Source organism: Melospiza melodia, chromosome 20 (assembly GCF_035770615.1).
Source record: "Melospiza melodia melodia isolate bMelMel2 chromosome 20, bMelMel2.pri, whole genome shotgun sequence".
NCBI classification, from domain to species: Eukaryota; Metazoa; Chordata; class Aves; order Passeriformes; family Passerellidae; genus Melospiza; species Melospiza melodia.
The window spans coordinates 4,288,798-4,313,475 of record NC_086213.1 but is presented as its reverse complement, the minus strand read 5'-3'; the positions used below and the strand labels follow the sequence as shown (position 1 = coordinate 4,313,475).

General features: G+C 45.5%; 1 protein-coding gene across 10 annotated transcripts in view; it reads left to right on the top strand.

Annotated features, from left to right (window-relative positions):
- Nucleotides 1-23,295, top strand: part of DEPDC5 (DEP domain containing 5, GATOR1 subcomplex subunit) — a 43,440-nt gene extending 20,145 nt beyond the window's left edge. The window contains exons 26-44 of one of the 10 annotated variants that reach the window (XM_063173309.1): nt 281-352; nt 798-954; nt 2,682-2,842; nt 3,612-3,729; nt 3,886-4,053; nt 4,882-5,101; nt 6,359-6,492; nt 6,841-6,949; nt 9,696-9,758; nt 11,306-11,448; nt 12,216-12,293; nt 12,727-12,859; nt 13,686-13,794; nt 14,462-14,626; nt 18,518-18,687; nt 19,635-19,806; nt 20,820-20,880; nt 21,606-21,688; nt 22,479-23,295. In XM_063173309.1, the coding sequence (XP_063029379.1) occupies nt 281-352; nt 798-954; nt 2,682-2,842; nt 3,612-3,729; nt 3,886-4,053; nt 4,882-5,101; nt 6,359-6,492; nt 6,841-6,949; nt 9,696-9,758; nt 11,306-11,448; nt 12,216-12,293; nt 12,727-12,859; nt 13,686-13,794; nt 14,462-14,626; nt 18,518-18,687; nt 19,635-19,806; nt 20,820-20,880; nt 21,606-21,688; nt 22,479-22,774 (2,612 nt within the window). In that variant the 3' untranslated portion in view covers nt 22,775-23,295. Of the gene's footprint in view, nt 1-280; nt 353-770; nt 955-2,681; nt 2,843-3,611; nt 3,730-3,885; nt 4,054-4,881; nt 5,102-6,358; nt 6,493-6,840; nt 6,950-9,695; nt 9,759-11,305; nt 11,449-12,215; nt 12,294-12,726; nt 12,860-13,685; nt 13,795-14,461; nt 16,729-18,517; nt 18,688-19,634; nt 19,807-20,819; nt 20,881-21,605; nt 21,689-22,478 lie in introns of those variants that run through there. The other 9 variants (XM_063173307.1, XM_063173310.1, XM_063173308.1 and 6 more) reach the window with 9 other exon arrangements.
- The last annotated feature ends 1,383 nt before the right edge of the window (nt 23,296-24,678 follow it).

Below are 24,678 nucleotides of genomic sequence, written 5' to 3'. Positions count from 1 at the left end.
GGTGATACAGATTGTTTTAATTGGGTCAGAATGTAATGCAGTAGTGTGAATGGTCAGAATGTAATGAGCTGATGATTTGGTATAATCTAGTTAGCTTTTCCTTTTTAATGTCTAGTTTTACATCCCTGTAATCTCAAAACTGCAGCATAACTCTAGGAAAGGGTGTGGGAAAAGATTGCTTCCCAAGTTACTATTTTTCTGGTCTTCCCACCCCTCTGGATATATCTTCTGTTTTTATAACTGTGGAAATACTCCCTTTTCTGCTGTTGTACTATTCCAGAAAGAGGCTGGTCTGTCATTCTTTCTCTCCTCCTCTCCAGCTCCTTCTGCAGTTGTCTAGGATGCAGAACTGGTCTGATTTTCTTGTTCAGACTTGGAATGTTGATCTGTTTATTAATAATCAGTAACTGCACCTGACTTGCTGTAATTTTGGAAGAGCAGTGGCTATGTCAGCTCTAGCTTTCAATCAAGAGGAAATTAAATGTATTAACTTGGAATGCCTTTTGCATGATGGGATTGAATCAGCATGTGCACTGCATTGTTTAACAAACTCTGTCTCTTTCTCTCCCTCCCTTCTTCCCATCCTATTTTCTTTTCCCCTTCCCATTCCACACCCCTTTTTGTCCCTGTTGACTTTATGCCAACTGTTTTTCGTCTCTCATTCTTTAACTCCCCTCTTCATGCACTCCTTCCATCCTGCTCTGCACTCCGTTTCTGCACGGGTGACCCCACGTGCCCCCCTTGTGTGCCCCCATGACACAACGAGGCAGTTCTGACACTGTCTGCTCCCCCCATAGTGCCAGGCTTCTGTTGTACAGTTGGAGTGGACTGGAAGTCCCTGACCACCCCTGCCTGCCTGCCCCTCACCACCGATTACTTCCCCGACCGCCAGAGCCTGCAGAACGACTACACCGAGGGCTGCTACGACCTGCTGCCCGAGGCTGACATGGACAGGTTTGGCCAGCACCTCCTCTGTACCTCCTGTGCTTAAGGAGGTGATGGAAGAGGATCAGTTGTCTTGGTTTGGAAAGACTGGTGCCTGCTAAGGAAGGCAGGAGCCTCCCCTGAAATGGAGAAAATGAACCCTGCCACCTCTCTGAATTGCTGTAAATTTTAAATTAAGGAGCTCTCAGGCAACAAAAATTATGGGAGCAGGAAATAACAGTTCTTTAATAGGGAAGAAAATAAAAGGATAAAATAAACAATGCAGTAAATGAAAACAGTACTGACAGAATCAGAACACAACCTGATGCTGTTGGTCAGGGTGTTGGTGGCAGTCCCATTGGAATTGTGACTGCAGCCCTCCTGCAGTGTCAGGGGTGGTTCTGCTGGAGCAGGGATCCTGTAGAGAAGGATGGATTCTTCCTCTGAAGATCCAGTGGGAGGAGAGGCAGCTGCTGTTCCTCTGGGGAATCCAGTGCAGAAGCCGTGCTGGTGTCTCAAAACCTCTGGATTATATCTGGGTAGGAATGCTTGGCTCCTCCCTCTGGGCTCACATCTCCCAATGGGATGCTGTAGTTCTTATCAGCCATGCAGTGACATTCAATAGCTGTTATCAGCAGCTGTCCCCTCATGAGGGAGGAGTGATCCTGATTGCTCAGAGATAAGGCAAACTGCCCACTTGACAAAATCAACTGCCATACAGATGGTAATAGAATACATGTCACCTTGCAATCTGGAACACAAGTGAATGATGGATTGCTAACAGAGCAGCAGAATACTTACTTTTTTATTATTTTTTTTCCAGTGATAGCTTTGGACTTTTTCTGATGTTCCCACCTGACAGTATGGTGTGCTCCATAGATTTATGTTAGAAATTGTTTGGATACAAATTTTTATGTCTCTTTTCTGTTGTGTTTTGATCAAAATATTCAAGCTATAATCCCTGTTAATCTACCTCCTAGCAAGTGTTTTGGAAACACTCAAGGAGCAAATACATGTGGACAGAGTATTTAAGATGCTTATCCTCACTCTAAAGGATATTTAGTTTAAAGATTGTTGTTGGAAAACAGAATTAGTTGGACGAATAGAGCTTCTCTGCTTGTCTCAGAGGTATTTGGTAACTATTCTTTAATAGGGTTAGTTTGATTTTTACTAAAGCAGTCTCATTATCTTAAATTTTTTTTTAGTCTTTCCATAACTTGTAAGACATCAAAAGACCTGCCTGTGTTTCTGCTTTATGGGAGCAAAACAAAAGTATTAATCAGGGTGGTTGAAATACATAGGAAGGAATAGGATTAATGAAGAAACACATGAAAGAAATGTCAGTAGGAAGGCAAAGTTCGGAGCAGGAGCTGCACTAAGATGAATGTGTTCTCCAACCCCTCCCTGCTCTCCACTTCCCACTGTGGGAGAGGCTGGAGCATTGCTGCCCACTGGCATTCTGAGCTCTCCTGAACAAGTGCAAACTGCACTGAGGCTGCCTGCAAAGTGCTGGAAAAGTCATCTTTGGGCAATTTATTGTTCCACAACTGCTGTAGGAAAATTTGTTACAGGTTGCCAGACTGCTTTCAAAGGCAGCAGTAAATATTGCCAGCCAGCTCATCACCCTGTGTCACAAGGTGCCCCTTTTCCCTCCTGCTCTCACAGGCAGGTGCTCCCAGGCACAGGGCTCCAGAGCAGAGCTAAGAATAGGTGTGTGGTCAGCTCCTTATTCTGCTCTGCTTAACCTTTGTGTCCAGGAGGGATGAGGAAGGAGTGCAGATGACAGCCCAGCAGGTGTTTGAGGAGTTCATTTGTCAGCGCCTCATGCAGGGCTATCAGATCATTGTGCAGCCCAAGCCGCAGAAGCCGGCCCCGGCCGTGCCGCCCCCGCTCAGCAGCAGTCCCCTCTACAGCAGAGGTGAGTGACCTGGCCCTGGCCAGTCAGCCTTTGCTCTTCTGCCAGCCCCAGTAGCCTCAAATTAAGCACATCCACCAGTTGCTCAACACTGTGTTGGCTGTTCTTTGGTGGTTCTGCCCAGGGAAGTTCTGAATGGGTGGCGTAGGAATCCCAAGTGCTCCTCTTTGCTTATGATATCAGCACATCTTAACTGTTAGAGCAAAAGCTGCTCCCTAAAAATGTGGCCTAAAAGCTGGGTTTTAGCTTGTGCTGAGATCAGAAGCTGACTTCTAGACTCCAGTTCTGGATTCTCTTCCTGTAGGCACAGTTTGTTGATAAAGTTCTGAGTACTGCAGTGTGGTGGTGTTCACAGGGGTCCCAGAATGAGGGAAGAGATGAAAATCTTGACTCTGTGTTTCAGAAGGCTGATTTATTATTTTATGATATATATTATATTAAAAGAAAATTATGTACTAAAACTATACTAAAAGAATAGAAGAAAGGATTTCATCAGAAAGCTAGCAAGGAAAGAAAGGAATGATGATAAAATCTTCTGACTGATCAGAGAGTCCGAGCCAGCTGGACTGTGATTGGCCATTAATTAAAAACAACCACATGAGACCAATCACAGATGCACCTGTTGCATTCCACAGCAGCAGATAACCATTGTTTACATTTTGTTCCTGAGGCCTCTCAGCTTCTCAGGACAAAAAATTTTAGCAAAAGATTTCTCAGAAAATATGGCTTTGACACTGCAGTAAGCTGAAAGGGTTTTGCTTTTTACAAGCAGGTCTTGTGTCGAGAAATAGACCTGAGGAAGAGGATCAGTACTGGCTGAGCATGGGCCGTACTTTCCACAAAGTCACCTTAAAGGACAAAATAATTACTGTCACTCGCTACCTGCCAAAGTGAGTATCTCTGCTGGAGCACTTTGCTGCCAGTGTTCTGATGAACATTCTTCTCCAGCTCTGTGCTTGCTTGAGAGAACACCTTTCTTTTTAGGAGAAGAAAGAGAAGCATCAGTATCAATAATACCTGATTAATGCTTGTGTTTGATCTTTCAGGTATCCATATGAATCTGCCCAGATAAACTACACCTACAGCTTGTGCCCCTCACACTCTGACTCTGAATTTGTCTCTTGCTGGGTAGAATTTTCCCATGAGAGACTAGAAGAGTACAAGTGGAATTACTTGGATCAGTATATCTGCTCTGCTGGCTCGGAGGATTTCAGGTGAGAGCTTCTTTTCCATCCAGACTGTTCTGTGTCCTAATTGCCTCTTTTTCTTTTTGACCTAAAATTTCATCATCAAGTTCAACCCACGAATGCTCAGTACTCCAGGGAGAATATCTGGCCTGCTTTCACTGTCAGCTTCCAGCAGCTGTTGCCTTGTGGGAGCCTTGCTCTATGTTGCTGCTGCTTAAAATGACCTTTGATACAGACTCTTGATCTCAAAATTCAGCATGAACTTCTTTTTTCCTCTGCTAGAAATGCAAAGAAATAAGATAGCATTTTGTACCACACAGATGCTTTTCTTGGCTTCTTACTGATCTGACTCAAAACTTCCATTTATTTTGAAGCTGTTGCAGGTTTGCTTGAGTGCTGGGTTTGACATACAATCCTACTCCTAAGCTGTGGAGCAAGTGCTTACCAGAAATGTGGAATATCTCAACTAGTATCAATGGCTTTTTTGATATCTTCTCTCCACATAACCAGTCTTTATCATCTTTTCTTTTCAGGTCTCAGTCAAAATACCTCCTACGCTAATGTGCACCTTGAAAATCCCTTTTTGCTTGCATATTTATAGAGAAAAAGCTTTTGGGGCCTATCTTTTACAGAAAAGAAAGCATAACTGTGTGACAGTTATTCTGAGGAGAGCCTTGTTGCCAGTGGTTTTCAAATTGCTCACCATTCTTTTGCATGTGTGCTCGTTCTGTGCCAGGGATAGCAGCGAGGGTGATCGCTGAAATGTGCAGCAGGTATAAAGATTTATACTTTAGATTCTGGAAAACCCTTCCCAGGAAAGTGCTGACCTCTGTCCTGCCTTCCCCATTGCCGCAGCCTGATCGAGTCGCTGAAGTTCTGGAGGACGCGGTTCCTGCTGCTGCCCGCCTGCATCAGCGCCACCAAGCGCATCATGGAGGGGGAGGCGCACTGCGACGTGTACGGCGACAAGCCCCGCTCGGACGAGGAGGAGTGGCAGCTCCTCGATGGCTTCATCCGCTTCGTGGAGGGCTTGAACCGCATCCGCCGCCGCCACCGCTCCGATCGAATGATCCGAGTGAGTCCCGCGGGGCTGGGTGTGCCCCGGGCCGCTGGCGAGGCGTCAGCAGAGAGACAGAGTGTGTCCCTGTTCACAGGGGTCTGAGGGTGAGGGAAGAGATGAGGATCTGACTCCATGTTTCAGAAGGCTTGATTGATTATTTTATGATGTATATTATATTAAAACTATACTAAAAGAATAGAAGAAAGGATTTCATCAGAAGGCTGGCTAAGAATAGAAAAGGAATGAATAACAAAGGCTTGTGACTGACTGAGACAGTCCAGACATCTGGACTGTGATTGGCCTTTAATTAGAAACAACCACATGAGACCAATCTCAGATCCACCTGTTGCCTTCCACAGCAGCAGATAATCGTTGTTTACATTTTGTTCCTGAGGCCTATCAGCTTCTCAGGAGAAAAAATCCTAAGGAAAGGATTTTTCATAAAATATCATGGCCACACCCAAGTGCACCCCGGGCAGGTGGGGCATGGTGTCCCTGTCCCTGTCATCCATCCCTAAAGGACACTGCTGAGCCTGTGCTGTGTCAGCTTTCACACAGTGGGGCTTAATGTGCTCGTTCTGCATCACTCAAGTGATGTATTGGGAGAGGAAACAAAGCTGTTTCCTTCAACAGCTTGAGGAAATGTCCCTGGGATGAGCATCCTGTGCTGCTGTGACTGCACCCAGGCTCAGGGCAGTTCTTTCTCAGGGACAAACCAAGTTCTTCTGCACCATCTTGTCCTGCCACTGCTCTGTTTTATACTGTAGCCAGTCTTTTGTTACCCAGAGCCTCCTCTTTGAGGTGTGTTCTGCTTGGTGCTGCAGCTTAGCCTGGGTGCACCACTCTGCCTTGTGATGCAGACAGTTCATCCAGAGGGGCCTGAGGTAGTGTAGCTGGGCACTTCTGGGGTAACCTGGATTGGTTCTGTGCTGCAGATTCAGGAGGAGGATTGGGAAAAGAGAAATATGTGAGTGAGTCTTTGGGTAAACAGTTTCAGGAGGCTGAAGAGAAACTGGCTAGTGTTCCCATTCTCACAGCAAATGAGGTCATTTATTTTAAACCAAATTCACCTTTTCCATAGAATAACAGACATTTTATTTTCAGCATAACGTCCACACAAGACACTAGGCTGTTCCCCTTCTTGTGTACCAGAGGTTTGACTCCTTTTTTAAAATGTGCTTAGTGAAGCCCTGCTGACATGAGGTGATGTGTTCTTGCTTACTAGTTAAGCCTAGCTTGACTAAGTCTGTGCTTCCATTTTTCCTTTGTTAGAAAGGGTCTGCCATGAAAGGCTTGCAGATTGCTGGTCCAATTCCCACTCACTCCCTGGAGCAGTCTGGACCTCCCATTGGGAAAAAAGGAACCTCAGCACTCTCAGCTCTGCTGCAGATGGAAGCCAGTCAGAAGTGAGTCTCTACAGGCTGTGTGAAGAGCCAAGAACATCCTTCCTGCATATTGCACCTGGGCTGGCTAAAGCACACTTGGGGAACCTTGCCTCATGTTGTGTTAAATACATAAGAGATTCACATTTTTAATGCTATATTAGTATTATACATGCATAATAAAACGGAGTGCAAGGGTCCATGTTGTTTGTGGGGGTAAAAGTTACTTTTGGAATGTTGGATCTGTGCCTTAGTGTGTGGGAAAGCAAATATCTGAAAATACAGCAGTACCCCTCTGCAACAGTTGCCTCTGGGGGGAAGCTGACACAAAGTGTGTTTGAATAAACTCTGTATTCCTTCCTTTTCTTTTAGGACCCTGGGGGAGCAGCAAGCAGCAATGCTTTCTGGGAAGAGCTCTGGCCAGCCTTCAGAGAGTGGGAGCATTGCTATCACACCCACCTATATGGACAGCCCTCGCAAGGTAAGGACTCCCTGGGCTTTCTTTGGCTGCTCTTTCTACATAAGAATTCATCAAATAACCAAAGATTATTTCTCTGAGCATTTGACTACATCATACCACATTTTACTCTAATCCAGCAAGGGCTGCTCCTATGCTGGTCTTTGTGTGTGAGGGCAGAGGAATTCAGTTCTGTAAGAGTGACAATGGTGTGGAATCCCTGGGATGCTGGCTCAGCATTTTGCTGATCTAAGTGCTGTTTGCTAATTAGTGCATTTCCTTTGCTGGTAGCACATTTCATTTCAGTCATGGCTTGGCTGTTGGGTGTAGCAGTGCAGAGCTGTGTGCATCTGTGTGCAGGCTGCCTTGGAGAGCAAAATCAGCCTCTAGCTTGTGACAGTGTGAACACTGAGTGGGATTTTAACAGCAGGAACTTGGGTCTCTTGCCTCTGTTTAGAGGAGGGGGTGTGTTCCTGAGAAGTGATTTAGATGTCATTCCTTCACTGGCTGGACTCCAGGCTGGAGAAGGTGATCTTCCTGGAGCTCTCTTGAGGCACTTAAAGAAAAGACTGTGCTATCCCTCAGCCTTTCTGTCCACTGTCTTGTGAGACCCAGGAGAGCAGGAACTCTGCTTCCAAGTCCAACCAGAAATATTTGATTATTTTTCTGTGTTCTGATATGAAGGTCTTTTAAATGAAGTAACAAGGAACTGGATAAGAGTAGAGGACTTAAGTGTGACCTGTGTGTGGGTTCAGCAGTTCAAATATTGCAAAGGAAAAGTTCTCAGATTCACCACTATCAACCACTTCTTTCAGCATTTTTCTCTAAGCTAATGTTTCTACGTCCACTGTTTTGTGCCACCACTAGGAACAATATTGTGTTATCCTGGAGACCTAGATATTGAAAGTTGAAGTGATAGAGCAACCGTGATCACCTTAGTTCTAGACACTTACTCATAGCATCAGTGTTTGGAGAGCACAGATGAGTCTGGAGCAGGATGTGCTAGGCCTGGGAACAGCAGGTGCTCAGACTGACTCAAGGTGTGTGTGCAAACTTCCACATCATAATTCAGGCTTTACATGCTTCTCTTCTACCATTTTGAAAAATCAGATTCCCTCTTTAAATACAGAAATCTTAAATGTCCTCTCTACCAGTAAAACTGGTGAAAATTCCACGTGAGAAACAGGAGAGAAGATTATGTCCAGTTGTTGTGTGTGGCAGAGGGGGGAAGGGGCAAAGTGGGCTTCCCTAGCAGTGGCACAGGAGTGTGCTGGGACCAAATCAGCAGATTTTGTGCTACCAGAAAATGCCATTGTTAAAAATAATGTTCAAAAGCCTCTCTGGAAGGCTGACTGGAGACTCTGGAAGAGTGTGTTCTCAATTGAAGGCCTTTCATGCTGCAGCAGTAAACACTCCTGTAAATATTTACACACAGGGACTGGGAGATAAGCAATTGCAATCTCCTAATTGATGGCTTATGCCTGTTGGAAAGATGCCAGTGGGCAGGCAGCATTGTGCTCACTTGGGAACAGCAGCCAGTGTGTGCCTCGTGTCACAGCCCCTGCAGGGCTCCTCAGCACAGGGAGCTCTGCCTTTCCACACACTTGCAGCCAGAGAAGTGACAAATTATCACAGCTGTGAGCTCTGCCAGCAGCCAAGGGAGCAAGTGCTTTTCTAGGATGCCCTTCAGTGCCTGAGTTATTCCAGATGAAAACTGAGCCACTGGCTTTGCATCACTTTGTTTCAGAGTAGAATTGACAAGTCACTTGAGCCAGTTACTGGGCAGCACTGTGAGTTCACCCACTTGATTTAACCCAGTGAGGTTTAACCCACTTGTTCTGTTTGGGAAGTGTTTGCCCTTATGGATCCAGGGCACTTGGCTCTGCACAATGTCAATTGCCAGGCAGGTAACCCTGGCATTGATTCTTCCCAGAAACTGTTTTATATGTATGTACCAAGGTAAGCATCATCTTAACTGCAGGCTAGACAAAAATATTTTGCCAAGGGAACAGAATAAAGAATTGCAAATAGGGAATGAAATCTAGATGAGTTCCACTACATTGTCTTGTGTGATAAGAGAGTCGTGACACATCTTTGAATAGCAGCTGGGGATAACTCACTGGGTTTGTCAGTAGGCAGGAGCATAGCACAGGCAGTGGCTGTTTAATTTTGCATGAAGTATTAAACACAGTGTTGGAAGGATCTTTGTGATGAGTTTTTCTTCCCTTTCCTTTGCACCATACCAGACCTGCATGTAAGAGGAAGAGGATGCTTCCTGAAAAGAGCTCCTTTGCCTCTCCCTCTTTATCATTTGAATGTCTAGCAGATTAGAAAAAAAAACCCTGACCTTCTTTGGATATTTGTCATTACACCTGTGGTTTCTGTATTTCAGTTGTGTATTTAGGATGGAAGCCCCCATACTTCAGAGCTCAAGACTTTCTCCTTTGAAGTATGGAGGGAAGGCTGCAGTTTCAATTGATCAGTGAATTGATCAGGCTTCTGATCAGTGTGGGTTTAAAAATTTTGGGAATGCATCTGTGCCAAGGAAAAGCAATGTCTTGTTACAGAGAGAAAGTAAAGATGTGTGTGTGAGTAATCCTGATGCTGTGCATTCTGCTGCATCTGACCTTCTGGGTCTGGGATTTGCATTCTCCTCATACTTTCTCTCTGTGGTCATTTCATACTTGCACAACCTTTTATTTGCTTTTCTTGAACTCCTTGTTCCTGTTGCTGTTGCCATTAATGGGCCTGCTTCCTCTGATGCCTTCAGGATGGGGCCTTCTTTATGGACTTTGTTCGCAGCCCACGCACAGCTTCAACCTTCTACTCCCAGGTCAGTTTGGAACGGGTTCTTGTCATCTCTGGCTTTTGGATTGAGGTGATGGACAGCATTTGTGTCCTGAGCTGAACACACTGGGAACCTGTGTTGGTTTTCCATGAGAGTGAGGTGTACAGCACTGGCAGAACAAAGTGGCAGATGCAAGCATTATTTTTTCCCACCACTCGATGTTTGTGCTGTGTTCTGGATGTTCATGTGCCCTGGCTGCTGTCCTCTGCAGTACTGTCTTGTCAACTACTAAAGCTGCTTTTTCTGTTTTTCAGTAAGTGCTTGTTTTCCATCTTCCCTCACTGAACAAAATGGCAACAGCTCACTTGTCTGGTTCTTGACTAAATTTCTTCTGTGGTGTTTGACAGGTGACTCTGGAGATATCCAAGTCAAATTGTCTCCTTGGATTCCTGAACAACTGAGGCTGAAAATAGATAGTATCATCTTAGTTTAAAGGAGTCCTTGTGACTGAAGTCATTTGTCCAGTTAACAGCAGTTAGGAATGAGCAGTGACACAGTGTGGCCATAGGAAATGCTGCTTGAAGTGAGCCCTGAGGAGGGAGAAAGGCTTTTGCTGGCTGTGGGCACTGAGGACTTGACCCTGGAGCATCTGCTGGTTTTGGCTGCCCAAAAGGGGACATCTGCCATTAGAGATTTTTGGGGTGTGAGAAATGGCATAAATAAAGGACTTTTGACAGTCAGACCTAAGTCAAGCTCCCAGCTTTGTGATTTTTAGCTGTGTGTGTGCTGTGGATTCATCACAGCAGAGCAGCCCCCATGTTTATACCAGCTTGAGTTCGAGTTCCTCTGCCGTTCGTGTTCTCTCCCCCACCTCTCCAGCTTTTATATAATGTGCCTTTACTAAACCATACGTGTTAATGACAGATGGCAATTACAGCCTGTACTTAGCTGAATCCTTCAGCATTCATGCTCTTTCTGCAATGATTTTATGGTAATTTTGTGAACTATTCAGTCTACCATTGGAATAGTGTGAGTGTTCCTGCGGGAGGAAAGTGTTCCTGTTGTCTTGGCGACATAGGTGTGGGTGGGTGTCAAGCAGCCTTCTCATACTGCCCTGAGAAAGGAGGGGAGATGAGCTGGGGGTTTTTTTGAGCATTATGAAACTTGAATTCGTGTGATACATTTGCATATTTTTGAGAGTTAGACTTGAAACTGTGTTTGCTAAATGCTTACTACCTTCCCAGTGACCAAGTGTCCTGTTGTGTGCTTATAATCATAGTTAACCCCTTGGGTTGAGAATGTCAGGTTTGGACTGGTGTTGCTTATTTGCCAGTAGTTCTCTCAGTGCAATTGTTGCTGGGTTGGTGATCCTCATCTTTATTTGGGTCTGAATTTGTTGTTTGTCAGGAGCTCTGTGGTGATGACAGAGTAAGACTGCATTTATCCCTTCTGCATATGCCTGTGCTTCCTCAGAGCATTGCTTGTTGTTGACTAACTTGGGCTGAGGCACGGATGATGCAGGGAGGGGAGAAGATGGGAAATGGATTGTATGATGGATTTCACAGAGATGATGCTGTGTTTGCTCCTCCCAGGTCTCTATTGATCAATCAGTTCCTGCATCCTCAGATGGCAGCACCTTGCTCCCCACAGGGCAGGTCCCTGACAGGGGCAGCACCCAGGGGAGCACCCAGAGCACTGAGCCAGGATACAGCACAGCTGCTGCTGCAGAGGGCAGGTAGGAGAGGCCCAGCAGTGCTGTGCTGCAGAGCTGTTCAATCCCAGCCCCTTGCTGGTGTCAGGGAATGGGCACTGAAGCAGGAGCCTGGAACAGGCTGTGCTGTGCCTGTCAGCACGGGCAGGCACTTGTCACAAGACCTTACTGCAGCATTTCCACGTGCAGACAGAGTGGTAGTAAAATAAGCCCTGCAACCCAGTTTTCCAGAATTAAATGAACACAAGGCCTGATTTTTTCCACCCACAAGAAGGGCTTCATTCTTCAAAAAATGAAGAAATTCCATTTCTGAAATTTGCTAGTAGGAAACCAGGCTTTGAATTGACATCTTGTCTGTTTTGGCAAGGGGTGGGGGGGCTGCAGGTCTAATTGGATTGAGTAGGTTGATGAAATCCAGGAGGTTCTAACCTGGAAGCAAGACCCCAGGGAGGAAGCAATGTTGAAAATAAACTTTATTAGCACCTGTTTCCTGTGGTTGTATATTACAGTAAAAAAAAAAAAAAAAATTAGCCAACTTCAAAATGTTTGCTCTCAATTGCTGCTGAGTACAGCTGGATGTGGCACACTGTGCATTGGGTGCATATAGCAATGTCCTGGTGACCTCAGGGGGGAAATACTCATCTGATGCTTTTAGTTGTGCTTGAGATGGAAAAGGAAATAAATGTGGCAAAGTCATTGTTGAGAAGAGAGAGCAATTTTCTTATATGTACATATTTGAACAAATCTAGCAGCTTCCTTGATTTCTGAATCTGCTTCTGTTTACTGCCCAGCTCTCAGCAGTGTTCAACAAGTGCTCTGACTTCCTCCTCCACTTTGGTAGAGATTCTTGAAGCCATGAAACACCCCACGTAAGTTTTTAATACAAATGTGCTTCACATGTGGTGAGATGTTTAATAAGAGGACGTGAGAAGTGGAGTCACTCAAAGGAGAGCCCATGTCAGCTGTTGAAGAGTTTTCAAACAATAACAAAACTTCCTTTTGTTATTCAGTTCCAGACTCTCTAATAAGAAATTCTATAGAAATTGATATGAGCAAAGACTTCAATTATTAGAGTCCCAGAACCTTGTCAAATCAAGAATTCCCAGTAAGTCACCAAAGTGCTGTCAATGGCAGCTGTTCATCTTGTTACCAAAATGAGACATCACTCCAGGGGCACTGTGCATTTCTTGTCCTGTATTCTACCCTCCCTCTCCCTTCTTTCCTTTCCCCCAGCAGTGATTTTTGTCTTTGTTACCTAAAAGAGCTCTTGATCAGTGTTAACATGTGTGACTTGTGCTCCAGCACAGGGATCCAGCTGCTCTCTGAACAGAAGGGGCTCTCCCCCTACTGCTTCATCAGTGCAGAAGTTGTGCACTGGCTGGTGAATAACGTGGAAGGGGTGCACACCCAGGCCATGGCCATTGACATCATGCAGGTAAGCAAACTCCCCAGGAGCACAGGGAGGGCCAGAAATGCCTCACTCTGGGAAGAAAGTAAAGCTTTAGAGCAAAGCATAGCAATAATTTCTGTTACTTATTAAAATCCTCTTATGGATGAGCATTGAAAGCTGTGCTCAATAGAATACAAGGCAATGGTGACATTTTTTGGATTCCCTATCACAAAACAGCAACATTCCTCTCTAGTACTACATACTTTTTTCTACTTAAATGATGGTAGTTCTGTTTATAACCTCCAGTTAGCTGGTACTTACCAAGTGCTCTGCATTGTGTTGGAATCGAGGCACTGGGCTGTGATTTGGTTTTCCTTTCTGATAATTAGTTAATAAGGTTGTAATAAAACCAGCATATGACCTTTCAGATCTGAAGCAGACACACTTTATGCAGGAACACTGCTTGTATTCATCAGGGGATTTTTCTGTATTGAACTGTGTCAGGGGCAGAAGGTTGGAAATGTTCTGGAGTTCATTCCTCTGCTGAGATCCCATATCAATTAACAGAGAACTTAGAATGCTTCCAAACTCTTACCTTCTATAAATCCATCTATAAAACCAGAGCAGGGTATGGGAGAAAGACAGACATCTGTAGAAAGGTCAAATGTAATTTCTCAGGGAGATAAGAAATTGCTACATTTATTGAATATGAAGAGATAACTTTGCTGGTATTCTTGTTAGGCACATATCTGGACAAAAAGGTGCTGAGGAAAAGAAAATTACTTCCTAATGTTCTCTAGCAACCTTTTTATGTAATTGGAAGAGTGATTTCTGTATCATGTTTGCTCTGTTCTTTCTTTTTCTTGTTCAGAAAATGTTAGAAGAGCAGCTTATTGTCCATGCATCTGGAGAAGCTTTACGAACCTTTATTTATGGCTTTTATTTTTACAAGATTGTTGTGGACAAAGAACCAGACCGAGGTCAGCATTGTTATTACAAGACTTTCCTCACTATCCCTTTGCATAATCACTGGGCTCTTCTTGATTCTTAGGGGTGCTGCAGCAGGAATGCATTTTGGGAGCAACCAAAACCACTAATCTCAAGAGTCTGAGAAATTTGGCCTTTTTACTTAAGGGAAAAAAAAAAGAAATAGCAGAAAACATAAACTAATTTTTATCCTGCCTATTTTTCATCAAGAGCTACTTTTCTGTCTGAGCCTTGTCCACTTGTGTGGTGGTGTTCACAGGGGTCCTAGGACAAGGGAAGAGATGAGAATCTTGACTCCATGGTTCAGAAGGCTGAGTTATTATTTTATGATATATATTATATTAAAACTATACTAAAAGAATAGAAGAAAGGTTTTCATCAGAAGGCTTGAAAGGAAATAAAGGAATGACAATAAAATCTTGTGACTGACCAGAGAGTCTGAGACACTTGGACTGTGATTGGCCATTAATTAAAAACAACCACATGAGACCAATCAAAGATGCACCAGTTGCATTCCACAGCAGCAGATAATTATTGTTTACATTTAATTTCTGAGGCCTCTCAGCTTCTCAGGAGAAAAATATCCTAGCAAAGGGATTTTTCATAAAATTAATCCGTGACACACTTGTTCCTAACCGACTTCCCTTCCTCCTTGTGCAGTGGGGCTGCAACAGCCTGCCATGTGGCACACAGCTGCCATGGATGACTTCTCAGCCTTCCAGAGGAAATGGTTTGAGGTGGCCTTTGTGGCAGAAGAGCTGCTGCACTCGGAGATCCCGGCGTTCCTGCTGCCCTGGCTGCCCAGCCGCCCCGCCTCCTATGCAAGTAGGCACAGTTCCTTTAGCCGCAGTTTCGGAGGACGGAGCCAGGCAGCTGCACTCTTAGGTAGATGCACAGCACAGGTGACAGCTGGGGAAGTTCAAGGGGATATTTGAAAGGGGAAGAGCAGCCAGCCAAGGGGATGATCTCACGTGGACCAGCAATCAAGCTGCAAATTTCATGCTGGCCTTACAGTGTCTTGCATGTGGACTCGCTCTCATGTGCTGGAGGTGTGTTTCACTGGCTGGGCAGGAAACTTTTACTTTTTATTGTATTCCAGTACTCTGAAGTATTTCTTAAAATGTTCCTTCTTCCTGAACCTCTAGAATTCAGGAAAGAAGATACTTTGTCTCCTTGCAAATCCTGAGAGACTGTTCACAACCTGTAAGGAGTATGGAGGGATAAGTTGTGAGAACAGCAAAGCAACCAAACTGTTCTTAAAATTACATATCTAATTGTTTCCTAGGGGCAAAAGCCACAGTGAAGTCCAGATGTGTTAGAAGTTTCTGTGATGTGCTGGAGGCTTTCTAGCTAATCTGAACCAGACTCCTTGCATTAATGAGTCTGTGGAGCCCAGCTGCAGATGATCCCTGTGCTATGGAAGCAGTAGGAAGATCTTGCTGCTGGGCAAGGTCCCATTAGTGTCTGATGTTCTCTGAGGTGTGGAGAGTAACCCTGACTGCTCTAACAGCCCATGAAACACACTGGCTGCGTGACTGACCCCGTTGCTTTGTCAGCTTCTTGTTACATTTCCAGGCCAGCCTGAGTCACTTGCTTTTGTTCTCCTTTCCTTGTTTAAAAGAAAAATCATTGCTCTGGAACTGCAGCTTCAGGTTTATTTAGATGCATCTGTTAAAGGCCTGGCAATTAAGGATAAAAAGAAACATTTTGCTTTTCTCCTATTGTGTATATTTAACCTTCTGAAGAGAAGTGCCTTACTGCAGGTGTAGTATCTCTTAAACCTGAAGTCACAGTAATCCTTGTGTATTTCTGAGAGCCTTGTTTGAAGAAGAACAGCATCAGAAATCTGAAAGCATTACGGATAGGAAGTCTGAACTAATGGTTAATTCCCTGAAGCCAACATATGCAGGTTATTTTCCCTGTCACATGATAAATCTGTTTCCTTGGCTGGTGTCCAGCCTCATTAGCTCAGTGGCTGGCTAGAGCTGAAGCCTGAACTGGCTGGCATGGAAGTTTTGTGGAGGCTGGAGGCACTGGAGCCAGATCCTCTTCATGGTTTGATCTCTTACTCACTATTTAGCCTGAGAAAACCAGTTCACATTGCTGTGTCTGTGCTCTCTTGTGAGCTGAGAAGCCCGAGGCTCAGCAGCCTGCACCCCTGGGGATGAGTAGAGATGTGCCTCAGTGTCCCCCTCACCTCTCATTTAACACCAGCCAGGAACTGTGTATTCCTGCAGCATGTGGGTATTACACACCTGAGTAGCTCTCCTTTTCCTTTCAGTTGGGATTATGTCCATTTTACTATTTAACTCATTTGCAGCCCTTGAATGAGTGATAAATGCCTTCAGATTGCTCTCATGCAGTCTGGGTTTTCCAGGAATTATGGTTTCTTGTAGAAAAATTGAGCTTGGAAGTTTTTTCTTACAAAGGAACTGGATAAATGATGCTTCTGTGCTGTTCCTCTTCTAAACAGTATTCCAAAAAAACTTCAGCAGTTCATCTGAGGTAAAGAGCTTTACTAAACCCAGATGACCCCTGGTCCACGTGACTTCATTTGTTCCTCTCTTGGTCTTGATTAGGTTGTGGTTTTTATTTCTTCCCCTCCCCACCTTCCCTAAATGTCAGGCTGTGACATAAAATTGCATGCAAGCATTGGGAGCTCTGGAACAAGCTCCATGTATCTCTCAAATCTTTGTCCCTCCCAACTTCCCAATCACTGCCCAGTGACTGTCCCCTTTCCCTCCCCAGTGGAAGTGTGACCTGTGACACAGCTAATCTTGTCCCTTTGATTTGTAGCAGTGCATGCACTAGCAACTGTAGTCATGTATGTAGTGGAGTCTGACTGGAGAATAACCTGCCTGCTCCTCTCCGATTGCTTAGTAAATCCTTAGTTAAATACTCAATAGTAGAAGACAATTGGGAAGCAGGTGAGTCCTCTTAAAGTCTGACCTATGGAAGCCAGAGTATATTCTATTAAAACAAGTTGGTTTTAATCAGAAGCTTCTGAATTCAGACACATGGACATTCCTCCTCAGTGTTTAATGTATTTTTGATTAGCTCACCTTGTTGGAGTGGTTTCCTCTGGCTTTGCCTGTGAGCTGCAGACGAGGCAGAGGGACAGTCCAGCCCTACCAGGGAGTCTGCACAAGCAGACTCTGGGAAAAGCAACAGTGTAAGGGAGCAGGGAGCTCATTCTTCACAGTGTGCTGCTTTGGGCACACTGGGCTGTGGTGTTATCACTGACCTCTTGGCTAATGACCAACACCCACCTGACTGAGCTGCTTTGGTTTCACAGCTTCCAGGATGTTGTTTCCCAACACATTGTTACAAATTTGGCACCATAACCTCCTGACCACAAATATGGTATTCAAAATATCCCAAAGGAGACAGAAAAAGGAACTCTCACAGTGTTGGTCTGACAATACCAGATCAACTCAGAAATTGCAAATGACATATTTCCCAAAGACACAAATGGGTCTTATTTATGAAACAAAACTGGGTGATGTTCTTTCATTTTTGTTGTGTTTTTATTTCTCATGTTTTATGCTGCAGTAATAGCAATATAAAGGGTTTTTTTATAACCTTGAAAGTGCCTCCAGGTAACTTGCAGTAGCAGTGAAGGTGGGAACTTTCCATCTACCTTGAGGAAGGATTTCAATTTTTTTATTTTAAATACCATCAAGCCATCAAATTATAAGTTAATTTAAAAGCTGACCCTATCAAGGGGTGCACATCTACTTCAGCAAGAGATAACACACATCCCTCATGCATGCTGTGATAAGAAGGGCAGAAGTTTTCCCATAGAAGCCTTGCAGCCCATTGTTTTCTGTCAATTTTTAACATTACAGAAATGTTAAATTATGTATTTGTCTAAAGAGAAGTTAAAGGTGATGGTGTGTTTCATAGCAGGACTTTGGCCTCCAAGTCAGGAGATCTGGGTTCTGTCCCCAGCCTTGCAGTCCCGTTTGTGACCCCAGCCAGGTCACTTCCACTGCTGTGCTTCTCTCCCTCTCCTGCCTGGCTCCTGAGGGTTTCTGTCACCTGAGGGATGCTGGGCTGTGGGGCACAAAGGGAGCTGCATCTTGGGCACTATCCCAGCCCTCACTGCAAAGCACCAGGAGCTGTTGCAGTGGTCAGAATGCTGCTGCATGTCTTGGCTGACTCTGTGCTTTTACAGAAAGTGTTGGATGTGCACTTTCAGCATTGTGGTAATGTGGGATATTGATATGGGATTAAAGAAACAAGAAGTTTAACTTCTAATCTCCTTTAGCTGTGGAAAGTCCTGGAATGCTCCTGCCCCATGTAACAGCACCCTGTTGTGATTTCTGGTGGAGGCATATAGAAATATTTAGAATGTTTTGGGCATGAAGAAGCTGGTGTTGTCTAGCCATGCATAATTATGGCACCAGTTGCTTGTTGATTAACTGCTGGGTTCTTGGTTCTCTCTCCTTACTGCAGCTGAAATGTCTTTTGACTGCCTGGGGGGGCTGATTCTGTAGCACATCCTCCTGACATGAGAAATACTTCAGGATTTTTGTCTTTTGTCACCTGGATGTGCCGCATTCTGGGACTTTTCTGCCAGCCCCAAAAATACCTGGGGAGGAATGGGAGGACAAATTCATTTCAGATGTCTGATCTTGGTTCTGTTCTCCCCATCCCATCTGCCACCTTCTCTCTGACGGCCCTTGTGGACGCTGCTGTCCCCCGGCTGCGCAGCTGCCACGGTGCCCGAGCAGCGCACGGTGACGCTGGATGTGGATGTCAACAACCGCACGGACCGCCTGGAGTGGTGCAGTTGTTATTACCATGGCAACTTCTCCCTGAACGCTGCCTTTGAGATCAAGTTACACTGGATGGCAGTGACTGCAGCTGTTCTTTTTGAGATGGTGAGATCCTGGTGTTCTGGGCAGCCACAAAGTGCCTGTCTGGCCTCTGTGTCCCTTGGACATTGTATTAAGGAGTCTTAGGGACAGAGACGGTGGCTTCCATCTGCCTTTATTTCTATAGGTAATTTTCCTGGTGGTTGTTAGTGTTGCTGCATCTGGTCAGCATTTATCACACCAGCTCTAGTCATTCTGTCTGCCTGAGTGTGTTCTGCTTTCAGTGGGTTTTGTGCACACTATGCAGAGATCAACACAGGTCAAGGTGATAAATTTAAGTCCCCCTTAGGCAAATTTTAAGCCCTGAGCCAGGTCTTTGGAAAAAAATCTGTTTCACATTACATTCCTTCTATCCCCAAACCTTAAACCTTTAAATCTCAGTGGAATTGCTTTCATAACAGGGCTTTTCCAGGCAATGTGTTTTTCCTGCTCAGGAATGTTTTAGGGTTTTTTTTTAACTTGCTTAAAACATTTTGAAATGAAAACATGTCAGTTTTTAATTTTTAAATTAAATTTTTAGATTTCATTTTTAGATTCTTTTTCCCTTATGTAGCTTCTGTAAAACTCAAACTGTTTAACACCAGGCTTTACCCCACCCAGCCAGACAGCACTGAGTAGTCGGTTTTGCTTTTATTTGAAATCAATTGCACTGTTCCAGTAAAGCAGAAGTGTTTAGCCACTGGTGATAAGTAGGCTGAATCAGTTCCTGAAAAATGTCCTATTTTAAAGTGCTTTCTGATTGATGAGCACTTCAGAAAAAGGAAAGCCTGATGTCTTGTGCTTGTACTGCTTTGCTTGCAAGGACGTTGGTGTGCCTGCCATGCCGAGCAGGGTGAGCCTGGAGAATTGAGCATGTCTGATCTATTCCTGGGGAATGAGTTGCTCTTATGCACAGAAGTGCCCTTTGTCAGCTGGCATGTGTGCTATGATTCATTGTGTGACTCTCTGCTCAGGTTCAGGGCTGGCACAGGAAGGCCACCTCCTGTGGGTTCCTGCTGGTCCCAGTGCTGGAAGGTCCCTTTGCCCTGCCCAGTTACCTGTACGGGGACCCCCTCCGAGCTCAGCTCTTCATCCCCCTCAACGTGAGCTGCTTGCTGAAGGAGGGCAGTGAGCACTTGTTTGATGGTAAGAAATGCACTTTCTTTTACCCCTCAGGGTTCTTTGTGCAAACAGGTCACTATTGGTGCAGAATTGACATAAAGGAGCTCCTTTACCAGCCAGCCTTAGGTAAAGGAGCTGTTTTTGCAGGTCAGCAGCCCCTCAGGAAGGAGGTGCTGGAGGAAGCTGTGCTGGCAGGCTGATTGTGGGCAGCAGGAAGCACCAGCACACAGGAAGGGTGGTCTCCCCAGTGGTGCTTACCCAGTGCCCTTTCAGACCCATATCCACTAGCTGTTGTGTTTGACAGACTCTTGTCTCTTTTGCTGGTAGACCCACAGCTGCTCTGCATTTGTATCCTGCATTTGTTTATTCTCCCCCTCCCTAAGATTGGGCTTTCACCACTGCCATCCTTCTTTGTTGTTGCTATGGTTACTTTAATGGTTACAGTGTTTGCACATGAGATTAAGCAGAGAAGCTGCAATCTCCTTTTCTGCAATGTGACCTCGCCCTTTCCAGTGAGCCTGCTGTGGTAAACCTCAGGTGGAACCACAAGATCAGAGACCTGTCCCATGCAGAGAAGGGCAGAATTGCATCATGAGGAGGGACAATTAGCAAAAGGCTCTGTTTTAACATAGTAAATTTGATATTTTCATCAACCCTTGACTCAGTGTCCAGGTGTAACTGAACAATGAGTGTGACAAATCCATATTCTCTGAGGCCACCATAGCCCAGCTGACTGAATTAAATATTTTCAGAGCACTCTTGTGATACACAGCAGCCCACTCTTCTTCCTTGCCCCCTCCCATACCCCCCCTTTATGTTCCTCTCCTTCATCTCAAGAGGCACAAATAATAAATTCAGATATGAGTCTGCTACTGGCGTGCACAAGACACGTCTCTAAGAGACACCTGACAAAAAAGTGTGACTGAAAGGGGAAAAAGAAAGAGTGAACTGAGGCCTCCTGGGACAAACCTAAGTTTTTAGAAGGAAGGAAATAAAGTAGCTTTACTAGATAATTGTTACTTTTCTATTTGTTTCAGGCTTTGAACCAGAAACATACTGGGACAGAATGCATCTTCTCCAGGAAGCAATAGCACACAGGTATGCCTGCAGTGGAGTGGGGTGACCCAACAGTTCCTGCCTCCCTGGACAGTGTGGGATGAAGGCCTGTGCTGAACAGTCACTCCTGAGTCACTGGGGTTCTGTGCTGTCTGCCTCTCTGAATTCTGCTTACAGACAGACTAAAATACAGCCTGCATGCCCCCAGGTGGGTGCCAGGGGCAGCTGTGGGGTGTTTCAGCCTGGCACTCCTTGGGAACCATACTGTCCTCCTAGGGAGAGCCTTGCCTTTGGAAAGTGCCTGTTATTCCAAGTTAGAAGCAGAAAGGCTGTAAATAGATTCTTCCTGAGAAGGAACAGTGTATTATACACTGTTAAAAATACAACACCTTCTTGTGTACTTAGCATAGTCTTGAGCTGGATGACACCTGATGATTGACAATAGGCAGGAGACTGGGGTGGGAGCTGTACAGAGGAGGTTGGGCCAAATTTAAGAAGGAATTGTTGGAACTTTTTGATACTATCTAGCCTTATCCTTTTGTGTGATTGAGCTGCCAGTTTCTTTCATGGTGTAGATGCTGGGGAATATTTGGAGAGGCTCAGATCTCTTCATCCCTTTTCCTTTTGCCTTCAGGCCATGAGAAAGGGATAGTGGAAGGATTTCCTCTGATGCCCCTGCCTTTGGCTGATGAATTCTACCTGGAGTGGCTCCTTTTATCTTTTTGTTTTCTTTTCTTTTTTAATTCCCCTTGTCTCTATTTCTTCAGATTTGGATTTGTACAAGATAAATATTCAGCCTCTGCATTCAACTTCCCAGCAGAAAACAAGCCCCAGTATATCCATGTCACAGGTGAGCAATATCTGGGAGGCTCTGTGGCAAGGAGGAGGTTATTACAAACAAGAGAACTATTTTTATGTGGTTTGTGTTTCATGATGTTGGTGCTGTTCTGTCCCTAACCAGATGACAAGTAGGTGTGTCAGAAAACACAAACCAGAAGATTGGAGGGGGCAGTATGAAAAGCATGAACTGTTGCTGCTAATAAATGATGTTGGTTTGAAATCCTGCTTTACAGCAGCTCTGCAACTTTTCTTTCCAGATAATGAAGAAATTTTTTAAAATAAGGCAAAGCTTATTCCAAGGTCAATGTAAATAAATGTGTACCCAGAAGCAAGAAGGAGGGAAAGGTGTTGGGACAAGTCAGTGCTCTGTTCTTGTGTCAGTGCTCTGTTTTCATGCTTAAGGTCTGTTGTAGATGCATCTCTACCCATACACACTGTGTGGGAGATACATCAGGCATTTAGGGTCTGCTTGCTGAGATGTGGAAACAATGACAGGAAGGCAGTGTTTGGAAAACTGCAGAAGAGAATGAAAATGGATGGGAAGCTAGCAAGATGGATCAGAGCCTCCATCTTTGCTTCATTCTGTGCTTGTAAGAGAAAGGCAGACAAAGTGCACTCCCTCCTGGTGCTGTAACATACAGGAAGAAGGAGCACCTAAGGGCCAAGGGTAAAAGTGTATCCCATTTTCTCTTGCTGAAAGACAATTAAATGAAACTCAGGCCAGTTTCATTTTGGAATTTAACAATCAGCTACAGGGCCTTAGCTCTGCCTCAGACTGAAGTGCTGCCTGTTTCCTGCAGGGACAGTGTTTTTGCAGCTGCCCTATTCCAAGAGGAAGTTCTCCAGCGGGCAGCAGCGGCGCCGGCGCAACTCCACGAGCTCCAGCAGCCAGAGCCTGTTCTGTGAGGAGCGCATCGGCTACAACTGGGCCTACAACACCATGCTGACCAAAACCTGGCGCTCCAGCGCCACCGGCGACGAGAAGTTCGCGGACCGGCTGCTGAAGGACTTCACAGACTTCTGCTGGAACAAGGACAGCCGGCTCGTGACCTTCTGGACTGACTGCCTGGACAAGATGCATGCCAGTGCCCCCTGAGTGGGGCTCCCTCTCTTAGGGAGACAGCTAGAAGCTTTACCTTGTGGCAAGGAAGTAGAAGTGAAGTAGAAGTCTCTCTGTTGGATTCATATTGAGGCTCCAAGAGGACCTGAGTGATATTGCTGTTGATATTCAACAGAATTTGATTAAGTGCTTGAAACAAAAAAGAATTTGAGCTATTGGCTTGCCAGTATCTATCACCTGACCTCAGCTTGGTTTTAAGTAGCTACAGTCCTTGGTTGCCAAAACTTCAGTTAGAGCAGAGGTAAGGAAAGGAGAGTGCAAATGGTTTTCAAGGGCAGTTGGATTCAGCACAGTGTGATGGTATCAGCTTCCAGTCCCTGGAAACGGTCGGTGCCAGTTGGCATCTGATGTGCCTGGCAACAGTCTGTCTCTTCCCCTTCCAAGGTGTACCTGATTGTGTGAATATGTAAAATAAGATATGAGAGATCCTTGTTAAATTTTCATACATGTAAATAAGTAAAATACAGAAAATAAAGTGACCTGATGTTTTGTTGTAACTCCACAGACAGCAATACAAAATTGGTGAGTAAAAGAAAACAATTGCCAAAAGAAAATAGCTTTCTATGTTCAGCTCAAAATTCTGTGCTGGGGCTTTGTCTTGTAATAATGCAGGACTTTCCGTCTTCATGTCTGGATCTAGAACAGTGTCACACAGCAAGAGCAGGAAGCCAGCACCAAAGCCTAAGGAGAAATCGAGGGCCACTGAGCACAGGTTGCTGCTGAGGGTTATGGGCAGGTTTTTAGAATGTGTCTGCATGCAGCAGAGGAAGCTGCCTGCACTCAAGTGTGGAGCCTTTGTCTTTGCAGGGTGTTGGCACCAGCTGGTTGTTGGAGTGCAGGTTTAGGGTGGCTCACAGCCGGCACCCAGCCTCTGTGCCCAGGGGCTGTTGGCTGCTGCAGATGGTCCCTCATTGTTCCATGTCCTCGGGAAACTGGACTGAGGGAGGACTGACACCTTCACAGTGGTGTTCAGATCTGATTCAAGGCAAATCGTAGATGCTTCAGTTTTTTATCCCTTAAACTGAGTCAGGATGATTCATCTGTTTTTAGACAGCACCCACCTATAGAAGGTGGGTTTGAGCTGCGTGCCTCTTCATTCAGTCGGTGTAAGTGTGTCACAATTATCAGTGCTTGTCTGATCCCCATTAGCGACTCAAAAATACTCTACTATGGGAAGAACTGGCTGTCATCTGTTCTGTACCGTTCCCCATGCACTGTGCCCCCCGGCAGTGCCGTGCGGGCTGGGGGTGGGGTTCAGGGCAGCCTCGCAGCCCCGGCTGGGCGGTGTCTGGGAGCCGCGGGCGGCGCCGCACCTGCCCGAGCCCGCCGAGCCCCCGCGACCGCTCGGACACGCGAGGCCGCGGTGAGCACGGGCTGGGAGCGGAGCGGAGCGGGGCGGCCGCCGGGAGCGGCCTCGCTGCGGGGTGAGCAGAGGGGGCCCCGCTTGCAGCTCCTGCGCTTCGCAGCTGTTTCCCAGCTTCTCCCCGTTGTGCCCGGCGGGGCTGGAGCTGGCCCGGGGGTCCGGGGAATGGCGCCGTGTCCTTTGCCCAGGAAAACGGGCGGGACACAGCCCCGACGAGGCTTTTACATTTTACAGCACCTGCGGTCTGCCCGGGCCTGTCACCTGCAATTTTCGAGAAATTTCACCAAATTAGTTTCACCTGTACTCAATATTTTGTAAGTTTTAACCTGTAAGCAGTGGTTGTAAACCCTAGAGTCAGTCTCTTGAGTTTTGGGGAAAGTTTATTGTGTCTTTCTGAGCTCACTTTTCTCAACTGCAAACCTGGTGTGTCTTTAGCTTTTCAGGGCTGCTTTAGGCCTAGTTTTATTTTAAGCATTTTGAGGTCCTTAGGCTGCTTTTAACAGCACAGTGAATTTAC